The sequence below is a fragment of the Corvus cornix genome, chromosome 5 (genome assembly GCF_000738735.6).
Source record: "Corvus cornix cornix isolate S_Up_H32 chromosome 5, ASM73873v5, whole genome shotgun sequence".
Classification (NCBI taxonomy): Eukaryota; Metazoa; Chordata; class Aves; order Passeriformes; family Corvidae; genus Corvus; species Corvus cornix.
This window is the reverse complement of record NC_046335.1, coordinates 7,913,158-7,936,081: the sequence shown is the minus strand read 5'-3', so window position 1 is coordinate 7,936,081 and position 22,924 is coordinate 7,913,158. Positions and strand designations below refer to the sequence as shown.

The window sequence follows — 22,924 nt, the reverse complement described above, 5'->3', positions numbered from 1 at the left end:
TTTTGTAGGTGGGCCATTCCCACAAGTCAAGACAGCAAGAAGTCGGTGATACTCCTGAATTGCCTTGTTGTTTAATGTACATTTTTCTTCCCTTTTGCATATCTCTCTGTCCAGTCCTGAGTTTAGTTTGAGACTTGGGCATTTGTCCCTTTTGGGACACAGCTGTACCTGCCAGCAATGCAGTGAAGTGCACCATTCCACTGAGAGCCTTATTTTAGGAAGGATTTGAACAAAAGAATTGGAGACAGTTAGAAACCATACATGCAGCTAAATGGAAAATTATAGGATTTTTTTGTAATACCTTATCAAATGTCCTGTATCAAACACATTGCCTCATCACCTATAAATGCCAAACACACAAGAATAAAAACTACCTGTAGTGGGTATTGTGAGCCTTGTCTTCTTGACTGTAGTTAAGAAAGGCAACACTCCCCTGCTCCCAATTAATCAAATAGGTAAATAATAGTGCTGTTTTACATGTGTCAGGCTCACTCTGTCAGAGGCTCATCCCAGAAAACTGGTGCTAAGAAAGTGCTTCCCAACCCATGAAAGTAGTGACAGGAAGGGAAGAGCTTGAGAGTCAGAGTCCACATGAATAGATCTCCAAGAACTAGGGATTTGAGAGATTATTGCTGGTGGCCTCCTGTGTACAGCAGTGCAATGGTGTCACTGATGTCTTCAGTCCTGTACCCAGACAGGTACCATGAGCCTTGTGAGTGCTTGGCCCTGAGTGTTTCCAGTCTGGAAATCAACTCTGCAGATCAGTATCACTCTTGTCTTTTGAAAACAACAAGACACCTCCAAACACCAGAATATCACAGTGAGGAAAATCCCAGCAAAATCCCCAAGGGTCTAATGCCCATGTTAGCAGAAGAGACACAAAGTTAAAATGAAAGTCTGCATATTTTTTTTCTGATGCCCCAGCATAAATAGAAGCAAATAAGGTAATTTGAATCTGACCCTGAAAGTGCTGACTAATTAGAATTTGTGCTTTAATACTTCATCTTTGCCTGCATGCTGTTCCCTGCTCCATTGCAATAAGCTCTGAGTATGCATAGACACACCTGCTCATGCTTTCTAGGATCTCCTGCAAGGGCTTGTATTTTAAACTGAGGAGCCAGACAATGCTCAAGGGAAGAAATGTCACATTTTACAGATGAGGAACTGTGATACAGGCTGCTGCATTACTAAGTAGCTTTCTGAACATGGATATTTGCATATTTGTTCAGAACGTCTGTGACTTAAAGTTTACAAGGCTTTTCAGGACTTTGTATATCATGCAACACCCTTTCCCCACAGTATCTCTCTTCTCTTTGATTCTTCATTGCCCTCAAGAAAATACTTCAAGACAGACCTTTGAACATAGAGGGGATGCTCTATGATCATGGACTGAAATGTACAGGCCCTGTCATCGACTGAGACTACCAAACAGGATGGATCATTTCATGGTACACCCAGAGGTTGCTCTTGTAGACAATATTCATGTGATGTTTTGTAAAATTTTTATCACGTCTTATCATCTCTCCTCAGCAGACTTCCTCTCTGTCTGAAAGGCTGTTTTTAGCTTCCTTACCTCTGCATTTCACACAGGATGGAGTAAGAGTTAAGTCATAAAAGTTATCAGTGATCTGAATTACAGATGAGACATAACGAGTTCAGAGCCCTACCCTTTCTTACCAACAGCTCATGATGGCAGCTACTAACATCTATTTCCAGGCTATTAGTATTAGTCCAGTTTGGGATAACAGATATCTCTTTTTGTGCTTCACCTTCTTGTCGCTTTGAATCATGAGGCCATGCTGCATCTCTGCCGCAAACAGAAGCGCCCTCTCCTGTGCAAAGGTTCACCTCGCAGGGAAAGAGGGAAGGCAGTGCTGTGCAAACCACCCCAGCAGGCGCTGGGAGAGACGGAGAGGACTGGTAGGTATCACATACACCGGTTGCAGAAGACATGCTGGGAGATCCAGCTTCGGGGATGCTGGCACCTGTATGCTTCCCTCAATGCCAAAGAGATTAAAAAATTATTGCATCTCTCTGATGCAATCCCCCCACTCTTATTTGCTACTGTTAGTTTGTGGTGGGTTGAAAATAAGATGGGCATTCCAAACTGCAAGGGAACTTTGGCATCATTTCACTGTATGAGGAAGTGTCCTAAAAGACCTGTCCCGCAGTGTGAGCTGTAGAGTGAAAATATCCCCACTAAGAAAAGCCATTAGGTTGTGGATATTTTTGAAAGCCTGGTTCTGAGTTAGATTTCATCACTCACTACTCAGCAGAAATATGACATTAGGTTGTACATTAGAGCAGCTACAAGGTCACCAACTGCAGAAGAAATTTGTGACATGTAGGGAGTCTGAGTTCATTCCTATGGGGTTTTGCCAGATTTGTAGCAAAATTGTAGCAATCCTCTTGAGGCAAAATTTAATACAGAACATGAAAGCATTTCTTAATCAGGAATAGAATTTTACTTTAAAAAATTGTACTCCTCAGATATAATTTAAAATTGATGAATAAGCAAACAAGTCACATACATCATCTGCAAAATCTAGTTTGGCCAGCTCTAGTTCATAGCCAGAAATTATTCACTTCGTGTTTTACAGTCATACTTAAAATAATCAGCAATGAACTTATCTCCCTGGTACATTATAAGTGTCTGAGACACATGTAAAAATAAGGTAATATTTTATTTATACAGTAGCCCACTCTTCTTTAAGTCAAATGATGGAAGTTATACCCAAGTAAATGCTGAGTATAAAAGAGTGAAATTTTCTAATCCCACCCCCTCACACTGGTGAGCAGCTTGCCTGCTCTGAGCCTTATGTGTGGAGACCTGGCCATCTAAAGACCAAATTGGGAGGCACAGCCTAGGTTATACTCTCTAACTTGTCTTATGGCTTGAGCTGAGTTGGGGAAGTTGGGAGCCAGGTCCAAATGACTATGTTGAGAATTGCAGATCTGATGTAGCAGGTGAACCTTTCTTCACAGCATGAAGCAGTCCCTGTGGGTCACTGGTGGTGTCTCTGTACGAGGAACGGGTGGAAAAACCCACACAATCATTCCACTCCTCAGATCTACTCTGAACTGAGAAGTGCCCTTTGCTGGGTATCTCACATGTGCCAGTGCTGAGACCTTTCCTTTGCCTGAGTGGCACAGTCAGATACTGTCTGACAAAATAGATCGCATGCTTGAATTATCAAATAAGAAACAGTCACTTTATCTGATGGGATATTTTAACAGCGTGGAATGTTTCTTGGTGCCTTCACTCAGCCATAAAGCTGCTTTTCTTTTTATCCAAAGAAGTCAGAATTCACAGTTTTCCCATGTGGATACATTGCTTGGTACAAGGCCCCTAACCCCTTCAGTAATCTATCACAGAATATTTTAGTTTGGAAAGCACCTCTGGAGATTATCTAGGTAAATTTTTAAGTCAGATCAGGCTGCACAGAAGTCTTTGTCTTTAGAAGTCTTTGTTACTTCTAAAGCTTTTAGTTGAGAATACGTCTGAACAAATAAACTCCAAGGATTTTCTTTAAGAGAAGATGGATAATGATATAGTGATTTAGAACAGCATGCAACTTCAGTAAGGCAGAATTGCAGCTGTTGCATGAGACCCTGACAATTCCTGTCCCCTGCATCTATGGCACTGGGCTCCAGTGCTGGTTCACAGAATCATAGAATATCCTGAGTTGGAAGGGACCTGCAAGGATCATCAAGTCCAACTCCTGACTCTGTACAGGACACCCAAGAATCACATCATGGGCCTGAGAGTCCAAATGCTTCTTGAACTCTGTGGTGCTGTGACCACTTCCCTGGGGTGCCTGTTCCAGTGCCCAACCACCCTCTGGGTGAAGAATCTTTTTCTGACACCTAACCTAAGTCTCCTCTGAATTAGCTTCAGAACTTTCCCTCAGGTCCTGTCACTGTCACCAGAGAGAAGAGACCAGTGCCTGCCCCTTTGACTCCCACCATAAGGAAGCTGTAAACCATGATGAGGTGTCCCCTCAGTCTTCAGGCTGAACAGACCAAGTGACCTCAGACACTCCTCACAGCTTCCCCTCCAGAGCTTTCACCATCCTCATGGCCCCTCTTTGGTTGTTCTCTAATAGCTTAATGTCTTTCTTATATTGTGGCTCCTAAAACTGCACACATGACTTGAGGTGAGGCTGCATCAGCACAGAGCAAAGTGGGACAATCCCCTCTCTCGACACTCACTTTTTATCAGAGGAAAAACATCAGCGAGGTTTAAATTGATCGAGGTCAATATCTAATTTGCATCCATTTCAATCAGTTCAGAAGCCTGTACCTCTTGTTTCTTCTAAATTCACTGCTATTATTCATCAGAGTTTGCATTCAGACGATGAAAATCCTGAGGCTGGAGCAGTTTGCATGTGCATCTTCAGAGATGAGTCACCAGTGCTCGGGCTGGCAGGGGCTGTTATGAGCCGTGTTCTGTTGCTGAGGAATTCTTTAGCAACAGAAAGTTACTGATATTCAGCAAAGTTACAGATACTCAGCACTTTGAAGGTCTTTCCTCGATACCTTAGAGAATTTGATCTCTGGATGCATATAAAAATAGAAATCCAGAACTTGTTAATTAGCACCACAACTGAATTTTATGTTTTTCTGAGAGACAACCTTCTGTTTAGTATTATGTGGACTACTTTTGAGGATAAAACCATTTCACAGATAAATACCAGAGGAGTCATTAAATAATTAAAAAATGAAGTATGTAATAAATCTAATAAATTGAGGATATACAATTTTGGCATAATGGTTCTTTCCAAAAGTGTAAGAATATATAAGAATAAAATATAATATACAGAAATATCTATGGCAATTTTAAGATATTAAAAAGTATTGTATTTACATTAGGACTGGTCAATATTAATTCAATACAGAAATGTCAACGTCAGTAACAATTTCAACATGTCACAGAAACACAACACCACAGATGAAATGGAATGATGCTGTGAATCACTCTACAAGCTCATACTCAAATTGATTCTGTCTGTTAAATCTCAAAAAAACATGAAGAAGTTGCTTAGAGAAACATTGCGAGATGTGTATAATTTTTAAGTTCTTGTTCGAAGACACAAGGAACTACTATCCATAAGTTATTCATAATAAAAGTGGCAGCAGCAACAATGAAATTTGCCCCAGCATGTCTGAGGGAGTTCCCCAGCTGTGGAGGAAGGACTGTGCTCTCCAGACTTCCAACCTTCCATACCACATATGAGCCTACCCACATCTTCTACAGACCCCTACACAGTAGAAGTGGGATCAATAACAAAAGGGAAGGGTTAGCTTAGTCAGAAATGAAACACGAGTTCAACAAACATTTGGAGATGGCATAAAAGCAGTCCCCGACTCCACTTGGAAATGTATACATTTTCTAGATATTTCATTGCATTCTAGATCTGACTGCCAAACAAGTAAAGGTTACTAATTGTAAATTATCAAGCATTAGAATTGTACGTTTTAAGAATTTCAGGGCAGTGCAGGATCTTGACTACTGCAGCAGCAGTACTGTTGGTCTGTGTTATCAGGCCATTGTTTTGCCCTCTAATTCTCCTGGAACGCGTGACGTAGCTGAAGCCATATACTGAAGTACGAGGAAAATGTTCAAGGTTCTTGCTGAAAGACTTACTCATTTTTAATATTTTCCACTGGTTAACCACAAACGTTAACAGCAGAGCACATGTGTGAGAATCTGAACATGTACCTCCTAAAGAAGCAAAAATTTCAACCATAAGAAGAATACATTGTTCTCCTCAGCAGTGCTTTTTTTAAATTTTGCTCAGAAGATAAAACTGGTTTTATTTCATATGAGAAAAAAAGTCAGTCAAAAAATAAGCTTTTAAGATCCTAATTTGAGTAAAAGTAAATTACTTAGTTTATTCCACATATCCTTAGCAAGGCAGTGTTTTCACCAATGATAACTGGTAGGCAAAGTTTGTTGTAGGAGGCAAACAAAAATGTGAATTATTGCTCCCATATAGAGTCCTCAAGGAGTTGCTGGCCCATGCAGGACATGCAAAATAATGTCAGCGTGTAAAGACTTGTGTCCTGCAGCTGGCATTGGGAACTTCTTATTTGTTCCAGTGGCTACAAGCTAGCTGCCACTTTCCTGGTCTCTGGCACTAGTACAGGCCTTGGATGAATCTGTTATTTCTTTGTTTCCTTTTCTTTGGTCCCCTCCTGTGATTCTTTTGGCATTTCCGATTTTCTGCTGTCAGTATTGTGAGTAGTGGATGAACTTAGCTTGGATGAGTTCAATCTCCATCTTCTCAGGCTCCTATAACAGTCTTCTCTGACATTTTCACTGACCAGCACGTAGATGATTGGATCGGCAGCACCGTTTGCAGTGCATAAACACAGAAACACTGTAAAAATTGAATATATCTCCTTTTCAAATGGACATGGGCAGTCCTGATGAAACATAAAGTATATGGCTCTTATTATGAGCACCACATGATATGGAGCAAAGCAGACCAAGAAAATAACAATAATGGCAATAGCCACATACTTCACTTTCGCTTTCTGGCGACAAGTCAAGCTGATGCTTCTTTTTGTAGTTTGGAAGATTCTGAAGTTTGTAAAAATGAGGATTGTGAAGGGTATGGCAAATCCAAATAGGAATCTTGCAAAGCTGAAAGAAGCCAATGATATGTTAAGGGGCACTGTCTCAAAGCAGGTTATCACATTTGTACAATTTTGCTTTACAGCTTCTGTGGTAAATACTGGAGTGTGGATTACTGCAACCGCAGTAAAGAGAAAACAGACTATTATGATGGCCATTTTCTGTCCTCTTCTCCCCCTCGATTCCAGAGAATACACCAGTGCCATGTAGCGATCGACAGAGATGCAGCACAAAAGCAGAATGCTGATGTAGATATTGCAGAAAAAGATGAATCCTGTTATTTTGCAAGCAGTGTCACCCATGGTCCAGTTGTGCCCATTTTGCACATAGATAATCCACAAAGGCAAGGTACTTAAATACATCAGCTCACACAATGATAAACTGAAAATGTAGATGGCAACTACTTTATTCCTTTGGATTTGTACAAATGTAAGCAGAGAAGTTAAACAATTTGCTGGAAAGCCTATACCAAAAACAATGCTGTAAACAGCAACCAGAAGTGTCTGGCTGTCTTTGTAGGGAAATCCTGGGCAAGTGGAATTACAACTTTTGTTTAGACAATCTTCCATTATTCTTTTTCCAGCTGCTGTTTCCTGAGAAACAGAAGACAAGGTGGAAAGTTAGCATTGCATCACTTAAAAATGTGTCAGTAATGTGTCATAGGTGCCAGCTTGACATGCTAGTGGAGCAAATGGGATGGGGGATGTTTGAAAGGTGCCTCCTCAGGCAGGAACTGAGAAAGAAAGGGTCACATCCCTCCACCTCTGAGAGTTGGACTGGAGTCTGGGGGGTATGTGGAAGCTCTCTTAAGGGGGATTTGAAGTTTTGTCACTGGACATAAAATCATCCATCTACTTTCTGTCAGTTCCCATTCTAAAATCACACTGTAAATACTAAAACCCCCATCGTTCCTCATGCCATCTATCACCTGCACCCAAAATCGCACGCAGGGATCAGCCTACAAAAGTAAGGTAGATGAATATGAAGCTGTAGGGCAGCTTAGATGTATTTGAAAAAAAAGCTGGATTCAGTATTGTCCCCTCTTAAGAATGACTGGAGAAGAGAATCCTCACTGCTGTATGGAGAAGATGGCACAGTACTTAGACCAGTAACAGGACCCGAGGGAATGGCCTGAAGTGGTGTCAGGGGAAGTTTAGGTTGGATATTAGAAAAAGGTTCTTAACCCAGAGGGTGGTTGAGCTGGTGTTAACTTACAAACACAGTGGTTGCAAAAAGGGCTGGTGGTGAAGAGTTTTTTGCTGCCTCTGAGCATCTGTCACCTTTGGCAGAGGAGGAGAGGTCTTTTCTGGGCTGCCTACCTAACTATTGTGTAGAGGGGATAAAAAGGGTGCTTGATTTCAGGGTCAGCAGTGGTTCTCTGCCCAGACCTTGTCTGTTAGCTGACATACAACAGCTTGTCCTTGACTCAGGCATGCCTGACCAATGTGAGAGCTGCTGTACACCTGCACACCACAGAGGGTCTTGGAGATGTCCCCTTCTATGGTAAAGCACAACAGGTGAATACATGCCATAGTCAGGCAGATGGTGACAGCCAGGGAAGGGACATGGCACAAGTCACACACCACCTCAGTTACTCATCAGCTTGTCTACCCCACACACCTCAATAAAAACACCTTCAGGAGTGGTTGAGGGTGCTCTCTCCCCCCCTCCTCCTGGCTTTGCACACTTCTCTTGATCCTGTGCTTGTCTGAATATTCTCCTTTCTGTACAGCTTCCCCCAGAGCAGTCAGTGATGGTGCAGGGCAGGAAGTGGTAGACGAGCTCTGTCAACACATGGCTCCCAAAGTTTGTCTTGACTCCTCCCCTCCCACTTTGGCTCCAAGTCTCCCTCCCATGCTCGGCATCCAGGAGGGAACCTCAGGAAGGAGATGTCTGTGGCTTTCTAAGCTACCTGCCTGGGGCAGGCATTTTTCCTTGGTGTTTAGCATATGGACTAAGCCACAGGGCTGGGGCTGAGCCAAAGAGACCTTCACCCTTAAATGGCTGTCAGCTGCCAAGCATGATGCCCCAGCTGACAAACTGCAGCCACCGGTGTGGATTTACACTCTAGAGAAAAAGCAGATGCTGAAGGACTGTCCTGAAGCTTTGGCCTGCCAGCTTGGGAGCTTGTATCCTACCCAGTCAGGATGCTCTAAGTGCCAGCCCCATATCAGGGAGGAGAGGAGGCCACCATTTGCTGTACTCCTCACCTTCTCCAGGCTCTCAGCCCTGTCCAGGGAAAAGTATTCTTCCACTGGCCACTGCATCCACCCCCAGTTCGGAGCTTCACTTGCCTTCACTCAGTTCTCCGGGTCTGCAGAGGGGTTTCCCCCTCAAATGAAGATCATAAAGCAGCACTCAGCATTTTATTAAATTTCTCCTGGTGACATTGCCCCTTGTGTTGACACACCCTTAAGGAGTAGGAAGTAACACCACAATCCACCCTGTGACTAAAGTCAAATTCTCTGTGCCTCTACACCCCTCTTCAATTGAAAGCACATTTATATCTTCTTCTCAGACCTTTAGAGTTTAATGGTTTGATGCTTGGCTCAGCCCAGAAGATTCCCACTTCTGTCTTCCTCTGGGATGTTGAGGCTAACTTGCATCTCAAATATTAATTCAAATGAAAAACAGTAATAATTACACAGCTGAAAAAAAACCTGTACACTATTTTCTATTAATATTTGTGATGATCAGTTTTGGTTTGAACACCAGAACTGAAGAGATTTATCACAACCAGCAATTTTCAAGCATTTATGAAAGGTCAAACATAGCGATGATGACAAGGATGAGCAATATCCAAGAATGCATTTGTGAGATACAAACTGTTCCAATGAGTTATCTTTGCTGCCCTGTATCTTTCAGTTGAGCAAAGCCCCTCCAAAGTAGCTGTTTTCACTTTTCTGTGGCCTATCCTGATATGCTGGGTCTCACCAACCATAACGAGGTGTTACAGCAGGGACTGGCTGAGTTTTGCATCAACAGCTGAATGTATTTTTGTCAGCAGTCTGAGGCTTCTTTCTGTGTGAGAGTCACTTCATGAGACAAACCGCAGTTATCATGTGCATGTTTCTCACCTTCAGGATGTGCAAAACATCTCATCTTCCAGGACAGAGACATCACTTCTGGCTCAGGAAGCACCTGAACACAAATCACTGGAAGATGGGGTAATCTGCTAAGAATTTGCTGCATGCCTGCTCTGTATTTACACTCTTCCATTTCTAATGTTATGTTGTGTCCACACTGTTAGACAAATAGATAATTATGTTTCTTACTCCTAAAATGCAGTGGCTCCTGCTGCTCATTTGGGCCTGTTTAATTAATCTTTTCTCAAGAAAAGTCTTTTCAGTAACACTGAAGTGTAAGAAAAAGGGAAGTGAAAACAAGCAGGAAAGCAAAAGGCTTTACTTTACTTTTTTTTTTTTTTTTTTTTTTTTTTTTGCTATTTGTGTATGAACTACTCATGTGAAACTGTTTAAATTTCCAAAGGAGAAGTTGAAGTGATAAAAATAACCCCTATTAGAAAAAATAAAAAAAGAAAATTACAGATATGGCTACAAGGAAGACAAGGGTAAGTCAAAAAAGCACAATAGTTGGACAGAGACTGGTTGAAAATCTTTGCATTAACTCATCTGAGATACACAGGGGCAGAAAAAAAAAAAAGGACACAGTAAAATCCATGAGTACAATTACATGAGAAAAGCACATTAATTAATATATTTTTTATTTTCTAATATTTTTCTCATCATCCATCTCTGCCAGAGATTATTGTTAAAGCCGAAAGTTTTGAGGCATTTATGTGGATATTAGGAACAATTTAAAATAACTTCTGTGATGGTTAAAATTAAACAAACTTTCCCTTCACACTTTTCTTCCTGTCTCCAATATCTGTAGAGGAAAACAACCTGCATGTCTTAAAGCATAAATCAGCTTTCAATGAAAGAGGATACAAGTTTCTCCTGAGGGATTTTGTGTGCTTTCTGCAGTAGAATGTAGTGCTGGAAGTATTTGACACAAGGGTGCCAGCAGGATGTCAGTTGGACACTCAAATCTAATATTGAAACACATCACTTCCCAGATGTGACATTTACGCCACCTACAATGCTCGTCACCAGCAATGTCACTCCTCCAACGCCTGAACCTGGGCTTCTCCTTCCCATGCAGAACTTACACTACCTGCCTGTAAAAGATCAACTAATAAACTTTTGTGTCTCTTAACTTGAAGGTGAGAAATTGCTGTGGATCATTTGCTCTGCTGCTCTTGAAAGTAGGAAAAAGGTTTATGGTGTCTTTGAATAGAAAGAGATCATGGCCCATTTGCCCAGCAAGTCAGTGAACTGCTTTATTTTTTTTTCCATTATTAATAAACAAATTAGTAGAGGAAGTCACTCCTATAAGCATATCTCAGCATAAAAAGGAGAAACAGCCATGGCTCCACTTGGTTACCCATCAGACCGATCATTTTTACTGACACACACAACATAGCGGGATTTGAAGCTGTACAATTGGAAATTTGAACATAAACCCATGTATTTTCAAGCAACATCATTTCAAAGTTGAATATAATATATGAATATATAATTTTGACACTATATATTTTCAAAACTCTGTTTAGAAAAAAAGTGTTTTAAAGCTATCCTGGGAATCCAGCCTGAGCACAACTCTATCCTAAAATATCATTCTTCCACTGGTGAAGCAGGTAACCCCTCTCTTGACTAGTGCTGGTTAAAACAAATTATGGGGCATATGTAGGCTGAAAGCAGCAAGACCTTGGGATTAGTTATACAGCCTTAATATTTAATTCAATACTGCAGATATGAGATATAATGCAGATATAAGCAGTCTTATAAAGATATTAAAATAAAGATGATATTTGGTAGAAGACAGAAGTTATTAATCAATTGCTTTTCAGGAGGGGAGGAGCTCAGCAATCTTTCCTGATGAGGGAAAGATACTTGATTTACCTCATGATAACACTGTTCATAGATGTGAACTCTCAATGACTGTAGATTTTTAAATACCTATGTGCAGGTTCTTACATGAATCCACACATCCCCTTCCCCCTTTCCACAATCTAGAAATCCCACAGTAGTACTAAATGTGCCAGTTTGCTAAAATCAGCAGCTGTGGTATTACTAAGGGGAACTGTCATAATTCAGGTTTGACAAAGGCCCCAGTTTAAGAATGTGATCCTTCCCTGATCTGGGTGCCTTAGTGCCGTGTTACACTACTTGGAGAGGGACTGCTCAGGAGAGAAGAATGTCTGGTGGGTGGGAGAGAAATATGTTGATAAAAGAGCCTCATACTGGGTTTAAGACCACGTTATTCAACATGTATAAAAGTGGGTAAAACTACTTAAATGTAGGTAGGGGAAGTTCACAGGTGAAAAACAGACCCCAAAATCCCCCCATAACAGGGGACTTTTTTCTCCAGTCTCATGATTCAAAGGCTGTGAGGCATGATTTTGGGACTTTAGACCTAGCAAAAGTTTCTCAGTCATCCCTGAGAGCACCAGAGTGCAGCTGTTGCAGGGCAGATTTACTCCCTGGTACCTACCAGCTTGCATGGAAAAGATCCCAGAGCCAGAGGAATGGCTCCATGGCCAGGAGAAGCATCAGGAAGCCCAGAAAAGCTGTCATAGATTTGAGGCTAAACTGTCAAGTGAACATGCTGAGGAAAGTGTAGGTGTTGGAGCAGCAGCAGTGAAAGTGAGCCGCTGAGAGTGGCTCTGCTTCACACCCTCTTCTTCACACCTGAAACCATCAGGCACTTGGGCTCAATGACTTCCTAAAGCTGTTGCAGCTAAATTGGTGGCCTTGGCAGCAGGGAGGGGGGTAATTGTATCTGGCTTCTGTTAAAGAAATGGCTCATTTGAAAACCCAGCTGACCAAACTTTCTTATTGGCTTATGCTGGAACTACAAAGTTTTAGAAGAAGATGAGAGGTGTGATTCCCATTCCTCTCTCCTGCATCAGGGTGCTCATGGATGCTGGTTGAAGCACAGCCAAGTGCCAGCAGTTTGGCACTAGGGGCTAACAAGTGGATGGATACTGTGCTGGATTCCCAAAAGAGCAAGCTGGGATATTGGAGAACAGGCTGGGATATCGGGGAACAGGCTGTTTTAATAAGGTGAGGAGGTCTGGCTATGCTGGCACACTGTTAGAGGTGAATGTGTCTCACTGCCAGGCTTAAAGAAAATCTGACTTCAAACAGCTGAACAACGAAACACCAAGACCTATGTCTAAATGCATGGGTGTACCCCTTAGAAAGGGGTGCTCTGTTATCCTTTAGATTTTAGGATTTCCCCAGCAGCTACTTGTAGTTATCTTCCTCCTTATTCTTGGCCTCCAGGCCTTCAAACAGGAGACTCCTGCCAAACCTTTGGCACCGGCAGTTAGAAACACACTAAGAGCCACAGAAAGGCCCAGTCTAGAGCCATGTCCCACTCAAACTACTGTGATGGCTCAAAATCATCTCTGGGGTGGCAACTGTTCAGCTGGAGTTGCTGGAGATTTCTGGACTGAGTTCATACATCTCACCCTTCAGTGAACACCAGCATGTGGCCACATGTGACAGCTGGACCAATGCAAGGCAGTAAGAAAGGTCTTCAAGTCCTGAGCAAGCAGAGGACAACCACAGACACCCTGTGGCCAAGAGAAAGACTTGTTCCTGCTAGGAGGAGCATCGTTTGCAGACCTGTGAAGGTGGGATCTCATCACCTCCAGGGCAGGCAAGATGGTCAGCCTGGGAGTGGCATGGCCAGGCCTATGGCTTGTGGCATCCCTTAGCTGGCCCCTCTGTGCTCCTATGGGGCCTCTGTTGCTGCCACACAAGAACAGGGCAGTGTTGTAGCAGAGTTGATGTGAGTTTTAATGACCATTCAGTTATCCTACCTTGTGGTAAGTGGCTTTGCTTATTTAAAGTTGGCTGTGGATGGTGGCTGGCCAATGGCTCTGCTTGTTTCCCATGTCTTGGTTTGTTTTAATTAATGGTCAAGGGTTGTGTCTGACCACAGTGTGGTCCTGTGTGCTGTTGGCCTGTCAGTGCTGAGTCCTGCCCAGGCTCTGTCCTTTGTTGCTGACCTGGTCACCTCCTGCAGCCTGTCATCACCTGCGTCTGTCTTTCCCTGTCTGTGGTCTCTGTACTGCCACGGTTCATTCCTGCCTTTCACCATCCTGCTGCTGCTTTTCCTCCCTCTGTCTCAAGGCAGAGGTTTTCAAACCACTGCCATCCCAGGAGATTCACAAATGGTAAATCATACAAATTCTGTTGCTCAAGCTCCTGGAAGTCAGAGGATGCTGGATCAGAGGCAAGTGTCCAATGCCACCAGGCAGTGACGCAGATTATATTTGTTCATGACCAAACACATCTGATCAAACTCCCAAATTCACAAGCCTCCCCTCTTCCTGCACTGACACCTTCACTGCAGTCATTACAGTCACAGGGATCACAGGCTCCTTCTGCATCCCCACAATGTGTTTGTCTCTTTCATCCCTCTGAACTCCCCCAGTCAGAGCATGGGTTAACTCTGCTGCAAAGAGTGAGCATGGATAGGATGGTTTCTTTTTGCCAGGAGTAGAAAAATGCAAAGATAGTGTTGAGTTTTGACCTTGTGACAGCAGATGGACTCTCCCTAATGGGGGTCTTGGCACTGCCCTTGTGGGTCTGTACAGAAACTGCTGTGACGTGGGAGCTGCACTGATGGTATCATCAGTACTAAAGATGTTGCTGGGGAAAAACAGAGCAAAGAGGTGCCCAAAGTAATTTCGTGACCTGTCAGACTCGAGCTCACTGGCAATGGCTGTTACTTACAAGTCTAGCTATTTTCATCTCAAAACTGTTACTTTTGTCTAAAGTAGATGTATCTCAGCAAGCAGGATTTGTAAAGCCTTGTGAAAACCACAGTGCCATCTTTATTGAAACAATCCTATTCTTAACAGAATGCCTACAAATGGTATTTAACAGTGCTCTGAACTTAGACACAAATATTTCCTCCTTCTCCATTTACCATGAAACACAATTTCTTTTTCCTTTTCATCCTATGATTTGCTCTCAACTAACTGGAGAACTCCCATTTTCCCTTTTCACATCTGGGTCACCTCCTGTAGCTACCTACTCCCATACCAGCAGCAGGGCTTCCCCCTTAGCACTTTAGTGATACCATCAAAAACTGACGCTCAAAGATTCCCCTTTGCATGTACACACATCTCTGATGTCCCTGTAAGCCCACTCACTTCTGCTAAATCTGTGTTGTTTTGTCTGAATCCTCATCTCTGATCTTTTCTGAGTCTTTATACATTTACCACAATGAGCATCTCATTCTTTTTGGGACACTTAGGGTCTACTACCCAGTTAGTAGATATTTCCCAAAGTGCAGCGCTACTTGTGTGATCACGGTGAGGCTGTAAGATCAAGGTCTCCCCAGGAGGCTTGGGAAATGCTGAACCTGAAAGAGCTGTCTGCACTTTCAGGCAAAAATCTGAACAGAGGGGGTGCCCAATTCAAACTCTGAGACTTCTTTAAATATATTGTCCTGTGTACAGAACTTTGGAAAACATGTCAGAAGAAAATCAGTCTTGCCCATTACGTACTAAGGTGCAGAATAAGTGTTTTGTTCTGTTTTGGGTTTTTTTTCCCCCATACACCCCTGTTCCCCACAATGAAATTACTGGAAGTTAAAGAGCTGCTGGTTTAGAGGCAGCAGCAGATCTGAATGGGATTATGAGAAGGACAGGTTTAAAATAAACCCAGATCCTCTTTGGTCATTGGCAAAGTAGTCAACTCCGAAAATATTTGACCAAAAAAGAAAAGTTAATTTTAACTACAGTTAGTCTCCACATTCCTGAGTGCCAGAGATCAGCAGTGCTGATGAATAAAAGGTGGAGAAAAAGAAGGAATGTAGTGTATCCAATTAGTCGCTATAGACCAGCAGGTAAACTTAACAATTAAATGCCTGCCTTGCTTTTCCAGCAGAGTAAGGATGAGAGGAAAGGCTGGATGCAATTCTCCTCAAAAGAAACCCAGCATTCATATTTCTATTAAAATTCTCTATTCATGCCTCATGCACTGCAGTAATAGCTAAAACTAACCTCACAGTAACCTCTATTCTGCCAAAATCCTTCAATCCTAATAATCATCTATCCCTGACTAGAACTAAAGTTGATTTCTAAGAGAAATATGTTTTTTATAGGAAAGGGAAGGGAATTTGTAAGGAAGACAGGTGGGAAGGACTGCATCAACTGCAATTAATTAATGGAGACCCAGCAACGTTATCAACCACAAGGAGATTTAGACTATGGTGAAACACCAGCACATTCTGCAGTTCTTGAGCACAAACACCCGGCACGGAGAAACAGTGCTCAAAACAGAACAAAGGAAAATGTTGCTAAATAGAAGCAATGCCTGGACTCAGAGATGGAATACTTACCTTTTCTTTCTTTCTTTCTTTTTTTTCCCCTTTTTTCCCCCTTGGTTTTTGCAGAGGAGGCGATGGAGTGCTCCAGCTCTTGCCGCGCTCAGAGGCTGCTCTGACAGAACTGCAGGAAGTAGCTGACGATACCGCGGGCAGCCCTAAATGCTGTGAGCTAAAAGAAGCTCTGGTGGCACACCTTCATCCCCAAGTGAGTCGCTTTTAGTTGGGGTACGCACAGGAAGCAGAGGCTGCTTTCAGCGTCAGCAGAGCACCTAGAAGGAGAAGCAGCCTTAAAAAAGTGTTTGCTGACAAATTCTGTCGCTTGTACAGGGGTGGGAGGTTGCTTTTGTGACTGCCAGACTCTTGTTTGGGCTCCTGCTCTAGGCATGCACCTCAATCACTGCGCGAACGTGCTCCGGATGGACAAGGGACCGATGAACTGTCCCCAGCCCTGTGGCTCCTCAGGAGCAGGGGGCCTGCGGGAGGTGCTTATTCCGTATTTCTGCAGTGGAGGTAACTCCCACTCTGGGTGCGACACATGAACTCACCTGAGTATGCGTGAATTGGCTGGGTATTGAAAAATGGGAAGCAGTATTAGAGCCCAATAAAGGGAGTGGTGATAGGTGGAAGAGCCTATTCTGGTGCCAGTTGGGATAGAAAAGGCTGAGAATGCTAAAGAAGACTAGATGGTGATTTCAGCACCTTCTAGAAGAAGAAGAATTCAGTTGCAGTAGTTCGTTAATAGCAAAGGGCATTGATAAGAAGGAGCATATGATCTTTACCAAGTGCCCTGGTTCAGGCTTTATGTGAAGGAGGAAGAAGATCCCGATGTTGTGTTGCCAGACTAGACCTTGTTTGTGAGACCCATTCCATGTGGTTTTGCAGATGCAGTGTTTCACTCAGTGAAAGTCAGTTAAAGCCAGATTTATAAAGTTTTCAGGTAACTTCTCCATCAGCTTCTACCAATTCCACTTGCAGTGAGGTGCTTACAGGGCCCCACAAGGATCTGTCAGTGCTTGCAGGCTGCTGAGGGCTAAGGTGGGACAGAATGGATCTGGGAGGCAACCTTAGGCAAGCAGAGAACTGAATTCACTTTTGGTATCTGTATTGAAAGTGAAACATTTCTTCTGAAAATTAAAGAAATGCTTGGTATGTACTTTCATTCTGATGTGAAAAAGTTTAGTTCTGTTCTGCTGGAGAAAGTTTCTGGGGATGGGCTTTTCTGAAAAGAGCAATTTATTCTCAGGAACCAGGAGGAATTGGGAAGGAAGAGGCTGAAGCTGGTTTCCATCTGTGGAGGAGAATAGGTAAAATTTCTGTCTGTACCAGCTCAGCCTGACTGGGCATAGTGCTGGAACCAGTCTGTGCACTGCCTCAAACACATGATTGCATCTTGTTCCTTCTCAGTGTAGAAATAAAACCCAAAGGAAAACACAAAGAATGAAGGAATAATGTTTCTGAGATGACTAGAGCTGTTTTCTCTTTGTAGATGACCATTCTTCATTCAGAGCTGTGGAATAGAAAAGAGCAGAGTGCTCTTAGACCTGAAAAACTGGAGTTTTCACAGAGACCAGTGGGCTCCTCTGTGGTATTTGTAATGTACCAGTTCACAGATCCCATTTGGCTGCAATCAGCTGTGGGGTCAAGTACCTGCCCGATTATTCTTTCCCTGATGGTGGGTTTAGGATAGTCAGAGACACATTTGCATCTTTCAGCTGGATTTTATGATGAAACTCTGAAAATTGCATAGTCCTCCGTAGAGAAATGAAAGGTGACACATCTCTGGCCCTTGATCTTCCAGTCAGACTTGAAAAATATTACTATTTATCTTCTTCGTGCTTCTCTCAGTAGTGCAGCCCCAACTGACATCACCCACAACCATTTTCCTGCAAGATGAAGACTGATCCAATATTTCATGTTGGAAGATGCTTTCAAGAACTTTTGACAAGATCTTCTGTGACTGGAGATGAACACAGAGCTAGACCTTCTGTGGGCAACAAAGTGAAACCAAACGTTTCAAGTAAGTTTACTCTGTTTTCAGGAGAGATAATGCAAGCAGTACAGCAATATAAAGTTTGGCCTGAGCTGTATTGTTCTGGTGTCTTACCTAGGCAGTGAAAAAAGATCAGATGAAGAACCATTTAAAACAGAGAGCAGAAACTCTCTGGCCAGATCCAATTGAAGTAAGTGGAAATGTTTCTTTTCACCTCAGTGAGTTTAGATTCGGCATTTTGAGAATATTTCTTTCTACCATTTAATTTCTGGGTGCTATTTAGCTAGTTGTCTTTAAAGTAGCATGTTAAAGAAGTTAAGCTGCATATGAGATGTCTTCTATGCACTCTTCATCATTTTACTGCTGGGGTACAGTGACTGCCCATAGAATATGAGAGGAAAGGGTCCAGCGTTGTTTTAACTCAGTTCTGCATAACACAGAATTTTTTCACAGGATTTTCACAGCACTGTGATAGAGCAATTGCTGTGCCCGACTGACCAGTGAACAGAAATAACTCTGGAAGACTTATGGGGTCCAATGAATTTGAAAAGCTTGAGTTTTTCACTCCCCTTTCATTTAGAAACTATCAAGAGAAAAGCTGGCAGGATATTTCTCTGTTCCACTGAGTATGAAAATGCTCTGTGTTAACATTATCCTCCCCTGGTCATGACCAACAAGAACCTACAAATGGAGGAAATGTCAGCTCATCTGCCTCTCCTTCTTCCACCTGCAACTGAATGCAGTCATGGTCATATAATGCAAAAGGTTACCCAGGAATACAATTTTGTACAGTTGTGCATCCTCTTTGTAGGTAACCAAGGTTCATTTTTCTTGGAAAATGATAGAATATGGCTTTAAATTTGCAGCATGGGAAGTGAGGAAATGAAAACAGTGTCTCGAAGTACAGGTCTTGGTAGGAAACAGCCAAATGTCTGTCCTGTTATTAGGCAGGGCACTGAATGGGGACTGAGCTGCAAACCTGTCTGGGGACTGCAGCATGTACAGGATGGCAAAAAGGACTTGCTTAATCATAAGCAAGGCAGAAAGGTGCCCAAGAGTCTTTCTAGGGCAGCAGTGGCCAGGGGCTAAGAAGCACCCAGGACTGAATTCTGCTCTGGGCTCCTGCGGCCAAAGCACTGTATGAGTGCCCCTGCACTGGTATGATCCACAGCTGTGCCTACCAAAGAATCCCAGTAGCTTGTGGCTCAAACTTGGGCTGTCTGTGACAGTGGCTATGATGTTCTTGGTCTGGGACAGGGATAAAAGCTGGCCACAGTGCTTTTTTTCAGTCTATATCAGGATCAACTATAGGTTGGGTCCCTCAAGCCAGAATATGTTAAACTCTGCTAAAACAGAAGCTCAGCTTCTTCCCAACCACTTTCTACTTGCAGAATCTTCCCCTTACACATGAGGTGTCTACATGTGCCACCCTGGCAACCAGGCCAGCTGAGTGGCAAGACCATTGAGCTGAGCCCAGCACAGAGCTCACACGGACTTCTGGCTGACCATGCACACCCAATACATAGAGTGCAGTCTGCAGGGAATGCAGAAGCCTTCCAGTCTTCACTGGAAATGAAAAGTGGGGCTGTCAGTTGCTCAGATTTTTGATTCAGTGGCTTTCCTACATGTGATGGGTGGGATGACACAGTCAGATTCCTGCTGCTTAGTCAGGCTGCACAAATGCTTGCATCTCATGTCTGCATTGGAAAGCCCTCCTGCTTTAAGTTGCCTGTTTTTGTGAGTGGCGTGTAGAAATTTGGCTGTCCTCCTTTTTCACTGGGGCAGTGACGTACTGTGTGCCTCAGGGGTGGAAATCCACTAAGTTGAATATGTGACTGATGATGCCCTCATCAAGGAAAGGTCTCTCACTCTGAAGAGAAAAGCCTTATCATGGTTGACAGTCCTACCCCATCATGCACTGGGATGAACATGGTCCCCATCAGGAGCTCACTGGCCAAGTGCAACTGGTTGTCACACAGAGCTTCTGAGAGACCTTTGACACCACTGACTTCTCTGGGGCAACAACAGCTTTGTCCTCTGTGTGTAAGAGTGGAGAGGTGCCACTCTGTACTTGGGGTCCTTGGGATGAGGTGGGGTTATATCTAACAGCTTCTTTGGGACATCCTGCTGCCAGTGGTGCTGCCAAAGCTGAGACAGCGAGTGTGCTGCTGCAGCTCAGGGAATTTGTCTCCATGCTTTGAACTCAGTCTCCAAATATGTGTCTCCCCAAGCATCTCAGCCCATCCACTTTGTCCTTTCATTCAGATCCAGCTTCAGAATAAAAGGCAATGGAAAACATAAATATAATTGGTTAGCAGACACCCATCACTACCTGCCACACTGCGCTGCAGGCTCGGCTCTGCTGCTCACGCCGCACGTGCAGCCTTGTGACAGATATGTCTGGCTTTCTCTTCTTGTGAAAACCCCTCCTTATTCTAGGAAACTCTAACACACACAGGGGTAAAGGTTACAGTTCTTAGTGTGGGGAGGAAAAGGGTGCGGTTCAAAGACTACTAATTTAGAATTTTTTTACAAACTTAAAGCAGCAGCAGTTCTGGGCCAAGACCTGAAGTCGGTTTAACCCTCACAGACTCAGAGAGAAGTTCAAGCTGGTTTTGCATCTTGTGCAAACAGGTAATGTGGCTACCCAGTGCTCTGTGCTACTGCAGGGCTCTTAGATTTTTTGGTATTAAATCTCAGGTTAATACAAAAACTGTGTCAACCATGGAAACAAAGTAATAAAATTCATCCTTCCATTCAGAATCCCGAGGGAGCAGAGTGGCTGAAGGACTAGGACCTGACGTACACAGCAGTGCCGTGACAGAGGGGTCCAGATAAACCAAATCCCACTCAAACATTCTGCTGTAAGTCCAAACATTTTTTCTGCTACCGTTGTTTTCCCCTTAGCCTCCATCAGTTTGCTCTGCAGCCAGGCTGGACCCAGCTGATGCAGCAGAGATTCAAAGGGCTTTGCTGTTTACATTGCATCAGCTCCTCTTGCTGTGGTCAGGGAGCCTCACTGCCAGCTCTCCATGGCAAAGATCCCAGCAGTCCACCTTGCAGAGCTGCACCAAGCCCCTGAAGGGGGGTGGCTTTAGGAAGCTGGTGCCCTGCTAGGGGAGGATGTCACAGAACTGGCAGGCGCCTGTGGGTGACCCTGGCATGTCTGTGCTCGGCTCAGTGCTGAGGGGCACCTTAGAGAAATACTGCAGACAGGAAAGCAGGAAATGTTTTGCAGAACAGAGATAACATAGAAAATAATGCTCTGTAAATGGTTTGATTTACTGATTTACATGTACAGGGGCTGCCATGTAAAGCACACAGGAAAAGGAAATGGAATGGAGGAGGAGGGGGAGGAAAAAGGCAAGAGGACAACAAAACAGGCTGGCAGGTTTCATGGGGAGCAGGACTTCATGTCCTGGGTTTTCTCCTGAGCATGGTGTGTTGTGGAGGTCTGCAATCACACATGGACACTCAGGATTGTGAGCCCTTTGGTTCAAAAGTATGTCTCTCTTTATCAAAATGGGCAACTTGCTTCATCTTGGGGTTCTTCTGCACTGAGAATTCCCTGATGTGTACAGCTGGAATCATCCTGCGCATGCCAGACCTTGTCTAAAGCAAACCAGTCCCTGAGCCACTGATCTGAACTCCACCTGTGTGATGGGGAAGTCACAGAGGGTGGAGTTGTGAGCCCTGCGCTGTGCTGATCAGATTCTCTCAAAAAAAAGAAGACTTCAGAGGTCTCCGTGACTTCCTGTGGGTGAACCCTCACATAACATGAACCTCAGCCACTGATCCGAACTCCACCTGTGTGATGGGGAAGTCACAGAGGGTGGAGTTGTGAGCCCTGCGCTGTGCTGATCAGATTCTCCCGAAAAAAGACTTCAGAGGTCGCTGTGACTTCCTGTGGGTGAGCCCTCACATAACATGAGCCTCAGCAAGCAGTGGGATGCACCTGCCAGCAGCAAGTCTCTCTGCAGAACCTCTGTGCACAGCTGGTTTTTGTGGACCTTTGCCAGACTTTTTGTGGTCCACCTGACTGCACCTCAGTGGGGGAGCTCACAGAGCTGGGCAGGCTCCACTTTGCAATAACTTGTTTCTTCATTTGGCCCACTTCCTTTGTGTCACTGACCCACAGTGGGGAAACTGAGGCTCACGTGTGGGTGGTGAGCTGGGTGATGAATCCACTCTGCAGTGGCCAGGCCACGGAACCATCTCCTGCAGTTGGATAGTTACCTCGGAAGTCTTTTTTGAGGCACCTCCTCTGAGTCTGAGGGGTTCTGGAATCATAGAATAGAATCATTTAGGTTGGAAAAAACCTCTAGGATCATCCAGAACAAACAGTAACCTAGCACTGCCAAATCCACCACTAAACCATGTCCCTAGGCACCACATCTTCACAAACTTAATCATTTGGAGAAAGGAAAATGCCTGATAAAAGTATGACATCCAGCCTTCAATTAAGAAAGATTTAGTGGGACACATATTTTGAGATCTCAGATAAATTCCCTGATACAGTCTGAAAAAGGAAGTATGGTCTTCCTTGACATTTCTAGTGTACACCCCAAGGCGAAAAAAAATCCAAGCTTTTCCCCCTCCTTTCCCACCAGTCTTTCAGATTCTCTTACTCCATCATAAAGACAACAGAAAAATCTACTGGAAATCACCCTTAAAAACTCCGACTTTTGAGCTCTGGCACAATTTTTTTTAGTATAAACATATCTTCCTATGAATTGGTTTTCCTGTAGACACCTGGGATTTTGTTCTGTGTTCAGCAGTTTGCTTTCACTTAAACAATGAATTTACAGTCTTGTTTTCCAAGCACGATTTCCATGCCCTCCTTGGTGCTGGGACTGTACTTTTTGAAGATTCGTTTGTGA

At 43.6% G+C, this 22,924-nt stretch overlaps 1 protein-coding gene across 2 annotated transcripts; it reads right to left on the bottom strand.

Annotated features, from left to right (window-relative positions):
• Positions 1–6,128: 6,128 nt before the first annotated feature.
• On the bottom strand, positions 6,129–16,524 carry GPR132 (G protein-coupled receptor 132). 2 transcript variants are annotated; one of them, XM_039553266.1, is made up of 3 exons: positions 16,444–16,524; positions 16,067–16,323; positions 6,129–7,233 (listed from the first exon to the last, which is right to left on the bottom strand). In XM_039553266.1, exon 3 carries the CDS (start codon positions 7,207–7,209, stop codon positions 6,166–6,168), a length of 1,044 nt encoding a protein of 347 aa, XP_039409200.1. In that variant the 5' UTR covers positions 7,210–7,233; positions 16,067–16,323; positions 16,444–16,524; the 3' UTR covers positions 6,129–6,165. The 2 variants fall into 2 exon arrangements, with proteins under 2 accessions (XP_039409200.1, XP_019141788.3); XM_019286243.3 differs by lacking the exons at positions 16,067–16,323; positions 16,444–16,524 and adding an exon at positions 8,851–10,050.
• Positions 16,525–22,924: the final 6,400 nt, after the last annotated feature.

Coding starts and splice junctions, on each gene's coding strand:
- GPR132 (XM_019286243.3), bottom strand. CDS start 8,907: ATGCAGTGGCCAGTGGAAGAATACTTTTCCCTGGACAGGGCTGAGAGC. Junction 7,234..8,850: donor GGGCTGAGAGCCTGGAGAAG/GTGAGGAGTACA, acceptor TCTGTTTCTCAG/GAAACAGCAGCTGGAAAAAG.